General features: G+C 43.5%; 1 protein-coding gene across 3 annotated transcripts in view; it reads left to right on the top strand.

Annotated features, from left to right (window-relative positions):
• Window positions 1-12,157, top strand: part of BRSK2 (BR serine/threonine kinase 2) — a 301,256-nt gene that overhangs the window by 271,649 nt on the left and 17,450 nt on the right. For all 3 annotated transcript variants that reach the window (XM_009102182.4, XM_009102181.4, XM_009102179.4), the window contains exons 14-18: window positions 482-689; window positions 1,849-1,897; window positions 6,856-6,979; window positions 8,874-9,054; window positions 9,687-9,776. In XM_009102182.4, coding sequence (XP_009100430.1) covers window positions 482-689; window positions 1,849-1,897; window positions 6,856-6,979; window positions 8,874-9,054; window positions 9,687-9,776 — 652 coding nt within the window. The remainder of the gene's footprint in view (window positions 1-481; window positions 690-1,848; window positions 1,898-6,855; window positions 6,980-8,873; window positions 9,055-9,686; window positions 9,777-12,157) is intronic.

Below are 12,157 nucleotides of genomic sequence, written 5' to 3'. Positions count from 1 at the left end.
TCCTTTCTCTGCTCGCCCGCTCTTTGCGTATTTCACTGTTTTTGATGTGCATGGACACTCTGCGTCTGTCTCGTAGCCTATCAGAAAGTTCTTCATCCCCCCTCAGACCTCCGACCTCCCTTTCTCTCCCCGACCCCAAGTCTCCTTGGACCCTGATGCTTGTAGGAACGCCTCCAGGCCTGGACATGTACTCCAACCAAAGCCAGCACTTCAGCCCAACCCAAAGACGCAGACTTTGCCATCCAAGAGCAAATTGGCTGAAAAACCACTCCAGTCTACTAAATCCAACCCACTCCCTGCCAGCAATGCCAGCGCCCCCTCTTCCCAGAACAACCCTGTGCAGAATGCTCAGGGCCGCTCGCCTGCTGCCGGCTTTAACCCACAGCTGGCTGTTCCTAAAGTGCAGACCAACCCTATGTCTCCTGTTAGATTGCTCCCTTCTAGTACTGACCCAAGCACCAAATCTATCCCCATCATACAGGTCACCCCTCACCCCTCTCCAAGGGGAAGTCCCCTCCCTACCCCCAAGGGGACACCTGTTCATACGCCAAAGGAGAGCCCAGCAGGCACACCCAACCCAACACCACCATCCAGCCCCAGCATTGGAGGAATGCCTTGGAGGACACGGCTCAACTCCATCAAGAATAGTTTCCTGGGGTCTCCTCGCTTCCATCGTCGGAAATTACAAGGTGAGTAATCGCCCAGACATACAGGGTTCTTCTGATTTGGGCAGACATTCAGCAGGAATTTCATACCTCTCTGTGGCTCTGTAAATCCTCTGTACCAAGGACTGAATATTGGTGGAAAATGAGAGTGATAGCATCAGCCAAGCCGTAACCCACATGTGAGCAGGCTCTGTCGTGCCAATGCCCCTGCTCCAACAGCATCTCCTGAGCCCTCTTCATACTCCAGCCATGCAGCTCTTACTATCCCTGTTGTGGCTCTTCGACCACAAAAAAAAATCTGTCTTCAGTTTCTTCACTTGCTTTGCAAGTGAACCTTGGGCTCAGCCATTTCCCCTGTGGCTGTGCTCCACTGCCTCTCCACAGCCACAGGCTGAGCCTTATGCTGAAAAAGAAAAAGACAGCCAGAGGCAATAGGCTGAAGCTGTCCTTCTGAAGCACAGCTTTTTTTGATCTTGGTTAATGCTTTTTTTTGCCTCCTTTGGTAATTGGTGCAAAAATCTCCTTAATACAATCAGTGGTTTCATATCTGCTGGCCTACTTCAGTGTTCTAAGTCTCTGGAGTGTTGAGATGTGCAAAATATTCTTCCTCGGGCTCCAGGTGGCTTTTTTGTGTGCTAGCAAAGGGCAGCCAAAGTCACATGCCTTATCCTTGGATGTCAGCAGCAGCTATCCCAACACTCTGTGGTTTTCCAGGGTGCTGGGATGTGATCCCATGGGAAAGGAGGATTACAGCCATGGTATAGTGAGATTCTGAGCTGTGATGGTCAGTGCCATTGTCACTGAGGTGCTCAGAGAACTGCAGAGAATTGCAGCAGTGACTGAGCTGCGCCCAGCTGGGCTGTGAGGCAATAGCAACAGAGTAGCATTGGCACAGTGTCTTTGGGTCTGGACCAGAAACCACTGCAGCCAGTGCAAGATTACCTAATGACCTAAGGGTAGAGTGAGCCTTGAGATGCAGCAAGGCTCACTCTAAACCTTGTTTAGATGCTGAGATCTAGAGACATATGACCAGCATTTAAATGTCAGAATTAGCCTGCAGAGAAAATGGGCAAATGCAAGCAAGTGCAGAATTGTTTCATTGGTGTACAAGCTGAAAATGGAAGGTGTACTGAACCATATTTATTTTCTCCCTTCCTCTCTTTGGCTGTCCGTGCATGAGCAGTACCTACACCAGAAGAGATGTCTAATTTAACCCCAGAATCATCCCCAGAGTAAGTACTTTGCCTTTTTTCCCATCAAATACTGGTGTCGTTTCCTGGCCTGAATGTCATAAGCTGACATATTTCTGTTGTGGATCAGTATCTGTTTGTAACCTGTTGTCCTGTGGGTGGGATGGAGATGTGAAATGATTCTTTTGATGAGGACCCTGCATAAAATCTATACCTCAGTAATGGCAGGGGGGTCAACAGATGATGAAACAGTCTCCCAATAACCACCTCATTTTCTCACAGCTTGCTGAATTTGCTGGGTTTGTAACATGTTTCTTCTCTCTTCATTCATTGTTTGTCAAGTAGATCACTCTTTGGGACTGGAGAGGCTAATCAGTGGTTTATACTGGCACTAACTGTGCACCAAAAAGTCTTCTTTTAGTACAGGAGAGTTTGTATCCTCAGGATGGTATGCAGAAGGCTCTGCTAAGATGATTCAGAGGGATCTTTGGCTGCCAGAGTAAACGCAGTGTTAATTCGAGGCAGCAGTACTGGGACATGGAGAAGCTGTTTCATATGCACCAGGCTCATTCCCTAAAAGTCAGTGTACATTTCAACCATTTCACTGCACAAATGTGCATCACTGCATGGCAGGTTTGGAAGTCCCTGCCAGAGTGCTGCTCCAAACACTTCCTAATATGCAACAGATGCCAAATTATTCCTTTTTATTTTCACAGCTTGTGTTTGTGCACCCAATGCCCATAGACTTAGCCTGCCAACCAAGGCAATTTGGCCTCTTGTTAAGAGACTTGTATGAAATATTCATGAGTCTTGGATGGGAATTTTGAGCTGAAAGTTTTGTAAATGGTGACAATGGTATTGTCTTCCCAACTTGCCCCAGACCTGGCTTTTGTCTGGTGTGAGATGGACATTCTATGTGTATAGCTGCAGAATGAGGGATAAAGAGGGATAAAGACTTCAGGAGAGGGAGAAGTAGGGATTAGTAAAGTTATTCAGGAAGAAAAATGGAATATACTGTATTTTCAACACTTTCAAGCATTTACTAATAGAGAGGCATGAGAGAATTCCATAAAATTGGCACATCATTATCACAGAAATATACAATACTCTCATCTCACATGTTCTTAAAGCCATTAAAACAGAAAACCTTGAGAATTAAATTTCTTCTCTTCCTTGCATCTATGTTGGTGGAAGTTTTGCTGTTAATTTATTGCCTTCCCTGCTTCCCACTCACTCTTTAAAAACTGGTGGAGAGAAGTAGTGCCTGTCATTTGAGGCAGTTTGGATGCAAGTCAAAGCCTAAGGCCCTCTTTTCTTTTTCTGTATAATTGCCAAATTAATGAGTTCAATTGGGCTGCACCCTGCAGTAAACATAATAAAAGTCATAAAAAATAATGAACTAGATTATATTTTAATGATAGATGTCTGTTGCTCAGTGCCCAGTTCCACTTATCTTATTTTTTCCCATATTTTCTTCTTTTCTGTAAGAAATAAGATATTCTTGTCAAGAGCTGTATTGACTTCATGGGTTGAGTGATAAACACATGTCTTAGCTCTGTCTGGTGCAGCAATGTCTGCCATTCATTTAACAAACCTGATGATTAGGTAATACACTTTGACATGTCTGGGTAATGCTGTTCTTTCTCATGTGAAAAAGCCCTAGAAAATGTGTTAGGCATGACATTTAAAGAGACTTAGCTCCAGCTGCTTTAAACCTGCATGTCGCCCTGATTTTTTAAGATTTTTTAAGCCTTCTGGTGTTGACATTTTTGTAGCGAACTTTCTCGCACACTTTCTGTAAATAACTCATTGGTTTGCACTCTTTTATGGAGGAGGAGAAATTTGATGGACTGTTGGTTTGTCCAGTGTCATTGGAGAGGTGGCACTGTCACCTTCCAATCCACTGTCACTTTTGGAAAACTAAAAATGTTAGAGTCAGAAAATAAACTTCCTATTTTCTCTTCAGCTTGAGAACAGCAGTGTGCTCTTGTGTTCTTTCGTGTCCTATAGTGACATCTGCAAAGCTCCATTTGCTTGAGTAGAAATGCTGCTATTTATGCCAGGCAGGTAAACCTCTGGAGGTTACTGATCCGTGTGCTCAGAGGCAGAGAGGGAACACAGAAGGCTATGTGGTCAGACACTCCAAAAGTAGGAAAAGGAACAACATTATAGGAGTGAGAAATTTGGTGTGAAGTAATAAAGTACCAGCCTATATTCATGCTACTTTCTTTGCTTTTTCATCAAATGGACATCTGATTGGATTCCTTATTGTAATCTACATACCCAGCCTCCGCCACATATCTCCTATCTCACTCCCCCTTTAAGAAGTTTGCCTTGGTAAGAGAAGATTCTTAATTTTAAGTACATTTTGTTCTGCTTACAGCCTGATCTGGTGAGATTCCGGAAGCGTGTCATTTGGGGTGCTGAGGATTCATATACATTTTAACCCAATTTAGTAGCACTTAATGCCCTCTAAGAGGAGAAAAGGTTTTATTGTGTAATTTTACTCCAAAACTGTCCCCTCTTCCTAGTGGAGTTAGTCCCTAGCTGTATGAGTACAGCTAGTTCTGCCAGTTTTGGGGAGGAAAGCCAGTGCATGTGTGCTGTGTCTTGATTCTGCTCATTACAGAAACAGGAGAGGCCACTGGCGTCTATTCTGTCTTATGTGACACCAGCAAAATTATTTTAGTGAATTCAAATGATTTACAAGCTGGAGCATAGCCCAGGCTAGCAGTGAATCTTCCAGACTTGCTATTACTGGTGATAACCTCACCAAGGAAAAGAGCCCAGATGGATTCTGGAGGCTCCCAACCATGTTGAGCAGGGAAAAAAACTCCCAATGTTCTGGGCCCTTGTTACCTGTGCTTGTTAAGAGACCTATAAGTGAAGGGCCAGCAAAGCCATTAATGAAAATACAAAAATGAAAAGCCATATTTTAAGATGGCAGACCTACAATTAAATAAGCACACTTTTCCAGGCCCGTGCTTCCCCTTGGCCTCTGGAGTCCATCCAGCAGCCCTGGTTCAGATGATGATACATCCAAGCCTAGGACAAGCAGCAGTTTTAGATGGATAACCAGGTGCTAATTTACTAATGAGCACAGACCCCTTACATGCAGGGAGCTATTGCCCCAGCTCTCCAGGGGCTTGCAGAGTTGTTGTGGTGTGTGAGAGACACATGAGCTAATTAGTATGTAATTTTCTTCCTCACTCTAACCCTGGCTCCTTAACGACCATTTAAATGAGAGGCCCTTTCTCTTTACTGCTCCCTGTGCTAATCTCTGGCTCACTGGCTTATTTAAAGCTGCCCATGAATATTTTAGGGAGTGACAGTTTTCCAGCCCACTTCAATTGAGTGGGGGGCACTGTTTTAACCAAACTGCAAGTGAATCTTTCTCTACTCTTATTTTTGGTTGCCTGCAGTAAATGAAGCAAATCATTATTTGCCCAGCTGAGCAGTCTTCCAGTTGTGGTCTTTCTGCTGTGTGCATTAAATGGGCAGTGGGTCCACAGCTGCACAATTCATGGAGCACTCTGGGATGGGGAATGAATGCACATTTCTGGACACTGCTGAGGTCAAGCTTTGTTCTTTATCCTGAAGACCTAGACTTCAAATTAGTTTCTTAGTTTGCTTCCCTCTCTCTCTTAGCCTCTGTCCTTCTTCTGCCTCACTTTGCCTCAGAAAGTGAGGCTGCTAGCAGCCTGCTCTAGCTTTTTATTGCTCTGCTGGAAACTGGTGTGTAGTAGTCCCTTTTGCAGATGGCTCTCCTTATCTGGGGAGATTGTCTTCTTCCACTGAGTGATGGATGTCCACCCTGTTGCTTGCCATGTTACAAACTGAATTTGGTGTTATAAAGAATGCTGTAGAGGGGTAAAAAGGCAGTCTCTTGGTGGCAGGTATTTTAATTTCTGACATTTTCATGCTGAATTTTTTCCTACTAGAATATGGCTGATTCAAGTGTGGTTTTCCCTGGGTTTAGTTTGGTCCAGCAAGTCTTTGTCTGTGTCTCACAGCTGACAGCCTCTTTTCTCCTCTCAAAACCACACCTGTCAGAGATGCTGCATTCAGGTCTGGATAGTGTCTCTCATTAACATTCATGTCCCTGCATTCTTCCTTTAGCCTGTTTAATTTAAAAACCAGTGTCATTGAAATGGTTAAACAATATGCAAAATCAAACATTTGCTGATCACTGTGAAAAAACAGCAATTTCATTTAGTGATGAAACCACCATTTGATACTGGAACAAACTGAGGAGCTGAACTGCTGTCAGTAGAAAGCCTGAACTGTGTCTTGCTTGGTGTTGTTATCTCCTTTCTTAATACTGAAAATTCATTCCTTTGTAGGCTGGCAAGAGTTCACATACTATATAGACACCCTGAATGGGACTAATGAACAGGACAGTCTTTGTCCTGGCCTTGTGTAATTGTGCATTTCACTCACTGGTAGGTCAGAGCTCCAGTGAAATCTACAGCTTGGTTCAAGAAGCAAGGTCTTGTGGTTTTGCAGGACACCTTCATAGAAGCATCTTTCCAGAGGAGTTGCAGTTGGGTGGGAAGGAACCAGAGGAGTTGAAATTGGGTGGGAAGGAACTTAAATCTTCATATTGCCAGGATCTGCATGTTGTCACAAGAAATTGAGACATCCCTGGAGACAAACCAGAAATATGTCCCCTGATTTATATGTATGTTATATATGCAGTATTCACTGGTATGTTGGCTCAGTCAGAAGAGTTACCATTGCTCCTGATTTTTCATTGTTGGTGACACATGCTGCCAGACCTAGGCTGAGCAGTCTGTCATTTCATGGGTTTTCACCAAGTGAAATGTCATTCTGAGTGTTCTCTGATACTATTTCCCACTTATTGGTAGTAACACTGTCACATCTGGAGTATCATCCAAACTTTTTCATGTGGCTTTAATATTTTTTTCTAGCTAGGGGCATGTATGAAATAAGAAATAGTGTTCCATATTCTAAACATCTCTTTCTTTTCATCACATCAGGCTTGCCAAAAAATCCTGGTTCGGTAACTTCATCAACTTGGAGAAAGAAGAACAGATTTTTGTGGTCATTAAGGACAAACCATTAAGCTCCATTAAGGCTGATATAGTCCACGCTTTCCTCTCGGTGAGTCACCCCAGCTGCCTCTTGGAGGCATCCCTCACTGGTCATTCCAGGACTCCCTGTGCCAAATGTTACTGGACAGGGACTCTGCTCCTTCAAAAGCATCCTCTGTGGGTTTAATTTGCATGGCCTGTACTGGACTGTGAGTGAATTCCTAACTGTAGATAATGCTCTCTAAGGTGAGAAAAGATTTCAGCCTTCTTGGCAAGGCCTCCAGGTTGCCTAAGTTTGGAATGGCACAGCAGTGGAGCACACTGCTGGCACAGTATCAAGACAGTGATTTGCCGCTTTGTCAAATCAGCCTTACAGTCTCTGACAGGGCAGCAGATTGGGTTTCCCTTTCATGGGTATGCCCTCTACCACTTCAGCCAGACAAAAGGCCTGTCTTACATCTGCACTTGTTACTTTAAATCCCACTTCAGTGCTGTAGAAAGAAGGATCATTTCTTCTGGTGCCCAGAGTTTCAGTTGTTGCAGATGTGGAGAAAGCAGAGAGAAATTGTGGTTTTTTTCCTATAGAAAGTCCTTGTTCTCATTATCTAGAGGTACCAGTGATGAAAAAGTCAGCACAGCAAAGGTAATTTAAGAGGTTTTTCAATTCAAGGTAGCCAACAACATAATTAGACTTTTTCCAATAGAATTTAAAGAAGGAAACTTGATTTCTTATGTAGTTTGTTACATTGATTTTTTTCCACAAAATACTGAACTCCATTTTTAGTCTTTGTGATTCTGCAATGAACTCCTTCAAAAAAAATAGCCAAAACCCTTGTTACTGTACAAGCACACAAGGAGTAAGTGCATTCCAGTAGTGGGCATCAGACACTGGTGTCCATCCCAGGCTGGTTGTAAGCAGCCATGTTACTGTATCAATTTCATGCATTTGGCTGTGCTTTGGGTTTGTATTGTTGTGCAGTGTGTTCTGCTGTCTCTGCTGGTGATCCTGTGTGGTTTGGCTGTGATGTAGGAACTTTTGTGCAAAACCAGTGAATTGTCTCTTACAGCAACATCCAAACGTAAATACATTGTCATAGCCTGCTAATTAACCCCTTAAAGTCAGCTTCTCAAAGAACTCAACTTCATTTTTCCTCCTTGAGATTAGAGACCAGATTTACAAGTAATTTGTTTGGGATTTTTTTTATTCTGGTCCTTTATGAAGCAATAAAGAGAATATGAGTACGTTGTTCAATTTTGGAGGAAAGCATGAAAGTAACTGCTTGAAAATTAGGAAGTTATAAAATTGCACAGTGTGTCTGAATATACAGATGTTGCATGATGTCACAAAGCTTCTCAGAGATCTTTTACATATTGATAGAAGTCTGGGTGAGTTATTTGCAGTTGTGCTTTCCCTGTGGATGTCCCAAGCACTTTGAGTGTCCTGATGTCTATCTGACATCACAGAATCACCAAGCAACTGAAGTTGGAAAGGTCTTCAGGAGGTCTCCTGCTCAAAACAGGATCAGCTGTGAGATCAGACCAGGCTACTTAGGTGTTTTTTATAATCAGTTTTATATCCCACTGGCTTTTCTGCCCACTGCTTTAATATCACCTTTTGCTCAGCAAAAGGCATTTTTCAAAACTGGTGAATGAGTAGGAAAAAAAAGACTGACTGTATGAAGTTGAGAAACATGTGTCAATTCATAAGTGCATTGGGCATTCCACCAATATTCAACCTTTAAATTTAGGTCAGTCCTGTAAGCAGCAGTGCATTCTTCTGTGGTGCCCAGCAACCTGTGCTGTTACTGGTTTCACAAGATCACTGTACATTAAAAATTCAAGACCAGAAGCAAACCTAGCAAATGTTATTCACTCTGGAAATGTGTGTTGTTATAAACAGAATTTTGCAGGTTTTTTCCCTTTTAGCACTGGTTCTACTATCTGCTTCTACCAACCTCTTTCAGATCCCAAGTCTCAGTCACAGTGTCATCTCACAGACAAGTTTCCGTGCAGAATATAAGTCCACAGGAGGTCCTGCTGTCTTCCAGAAGCCAGTGAAGTTCCAGGTGGACATAACATACACAGAAGGGGGAGAGGCGCAAAAGGAGAACGGGATCTACTCTGTCACTTTCACACTCTTATCAGGTAACCATGGCAAAGCTCTCAAATGGGTGCCAGCTGGCTTGCTGATAATAGGGGCCTGCAAATTGCTCTGCCAGAGGAAGAAATAGAACGGGCTTAACCTCAGGAAAATTCAGTCAGGGGCAGGGAAGACATCAGGAACAAAAATGGTGTTGGTAGTGATGGAAATGCAGGGAGGGAAGGAGATTCCCAAAGAGGTGAAGTAGGCACTGCCATGATTAGTGCAAAAATGGCTGTTCTGTGCAGCAGTTTTGGTGTAACTCATGGTACTGGTTCCCTGATTCATTCCTAAGTCCCAGAGTCTCAGCTGGGCACTGCGAGGCCATAGTGTCTTCCTTCTGACTGAAACGTGCACTCACCCTTTTCTTCTGAGTGGCCACATGCCCCCCACAGGAGTTGCCACAAGGAAACAGACACCCTCACCTTTTCTCTCTTTATGAAAGGAGCCCCAAAGCCATTCCTCTTCCTGTTGAGCCCAGCACACCATAGTCCCTTTGGCTGAAGGACAGACACACAGTCAGGACACTTCTGGGGACAAGACTGAAGGGAAGATGTTTGCAATCCTTCCCCTGCTGCCTTGTGTGACTTGGCTCCCATTGCTCTCACAGCCACTTGTGCCTCTTCTCTCCTCACAGGTCCAAGCCGTCGCTTTAAGAGGGTAGTAGAAACCATTCAGGCACAGTTGTTAAGCACACATGACCAGCCTTCAGTGCAGCAGTTATCAGGTAAGTGGCTTCTACTGTCCAGCACCTTCAGCAGGGACAGGAAGGTGAAATGCCTCTCGTAGCAGGAGGCTGAGGGAGGCCATCCCTCTGATTACAGTCAAAAACGAGCTCCATTCAGACAGAGCAGTAACTCCCTGCTCCCACCCTCCTCCTCCGTTTCTCATTCCCTCTCCAGTGCTCCCAGCGCATTCCCCAGTTGAACAGCTTCTGCCCTCTGCCCGCCCAAAGAGCCATTTGCCCACTTCTCCATCAAAAGCTGCATCATCAACAGATCTTCCAGATTTTCTCCAGTTCCAGAATCTCCCAGAGTAGGGACATGCTCTAGAGGATACTTGATTTTCAAACCCTTCAGGCATACTTTAGAAACCTCAACTTCAGTGGGTCCCTGAACAACCTTGAGAGCTGCTTTTAACTTAGCCACTAACATGTGGTCAGAAGGTGGCTTATAGTTTCCAGCAGTGTGATCCAATTCTCAATACTGTGGTAGCACAAATTATATACTAAGGTTCTGCAGAAGCTATATTTTATCTATTTGAAAAGTAAATTTCAATTCCTCATGGTGATAGAGAAAGCCTTACATGTGTGACCCTGTGCAATGACATCAATCTGGATGTGCAGGCAGCCTGAATTGATAATACTGAAACTGGCCTCATCCCATCATTATGTAGTAGGTGTTCACTCTGAACACTGAAGTGGTTGTACACACACACACACAAAATCTCTGTGGTAACTCTTCTATCCTCTAAAAGGACAGAACAAAGAAGAAGGTGAAAATTGAAAACTTAAGGCAGATAAACTATTGGGAATACATCAAGGAAGGAAAAGTAGGGAAAAGCAGAAAGAATGTGCAGATACTGGAGATAAATAGGAGGAAAGTGGAGAGCAGAGGCTACAGCAGAAGTGAGGCAGAAGGAGTGGGAGATGAAAAGGAAGTAAATAAATCCTATGCTGTAGAGCCAAATTCTGTTATTGACCCTTGTGTGAACAAGCCAAGACAAAAGTGGGGGAGTTAAGTTGGCATAGCATCCTCCAATTAAGTCCCAGATGTCCTTGGCTCGTTGCACATATGGGTTATATCCTTCTGGTCTAACTGTGGCTTTAGCATCCAAAGATAAATTAACTGCATCTAGAAGTGTGTATGCCTAGCACCTGACAGAGAAATATACTCAGTTCAGTGTCCTCTTTCCTTTTGGCCTCCAGCACTCCTGATCCTTCTGCGTGCTGGAATACAATGGTGCCCAGCACCATGGGTTATTCTGTTCAGAAGCAGGGGAAACAAGGAAACTATAACTGTGGTTGATTCAGGTTTTTGCAGTCTGGACTTTTGAAATTAAATCAAACTCAGGGAAGCAGCTAGAGTTTTCTGCTAGCCCTTCCTTCTGGGAAATACTAGGGCTGAGTGGGAGTGAGGGGATTGAGATAGGAAAGCATCCTTTAAATGTATTTCATATTACTCCTGATGCATGGACAACATTCAAGTATTTCTTGTTTCTTCAGGGATGAGGTGTACACTTACTTTCCTGTGAGGAAAAAATGGCTTATAAAGTAAATAACTTGATGATCTCTCTTAACTTCTTCACCCTAATATGTGCTAGCTACTGAGGCTCTATAGAAAAACTTGAACCCTCTTGCACACTTGTATGTGAAGCAGGATATCTCCCTAAGAAAGCCATATTATAGCAGGAATAAAAACCATTCATCTGACCAAGACTCAGGGAAATGTTATGGGCATACTCTGCTATGAGAAATATATCTGACTTACAGTTTTGCACTGTTTCTGGAATGGAAAAATAATATTATTTCTACTGCCTGAAGCTACATGAGAGCATATTGTTCTAGCAGGGAAAACCCAGCCTGACCTCTAATGCCACACTGGAACAGATAACTTCACATGGAGCAAAACCAAAATTAATGGTCTCTTGAAATTTAAAAATTATAATTCCCTTAGCTGGGGACTTACCCAGGCAAGGCAGCTCACGAGACAGGGTGCCAAACTGTTCTGTATCACACCACCTAACCTGATCAGGAATATGCAAGTCTCTTGAAAATGAGAGAAGTCAACCTTAAAATTTTAGGTTTGAGCAGCATACAAGAAAGAGAGAAAAGGAAGGAAAGGGAAATAAAGGGATCATTACCAAAAAAGAGACAACCTTTGCATCAAAGTCGGGTGACCCAGTAGTTCACATCCCCAGCCAAGTGAGAGTAAGGGGAAGTGAAAGGATAAAGGACAGAAAAGTTCACATTCAGCACCTTGCTTAGCTGGGTGTCTGGTTGGAAATGTGTGCAAAATCTTCCCAAAAACTATTGTGTAAATAATCAGCATTTCTCACTAGAAACAAAGCAAAGTCTTCTCTGTTTCTCTTCTCCGCCCATACTGCCAG

The sequence above is a fragment of the Serinus canaria genome, chromosome 5, assembly GCF_022539315.1.
Source record: "Serinus canaria isolate serCan28SL12 chromosome 5, serCan2020, whole genome shotgun sequence".
Classification (NCBI taxonomy): Eukaryota; Metazoa; Chordata; class Aves; order Passeriformes; family Fringillidae; genus Serinus; species Serinus canaria.
Note: the sequence above shows the minus strand (reverse complement) of the source record. Positions and strands in the feature narration are given on the sequence as shown.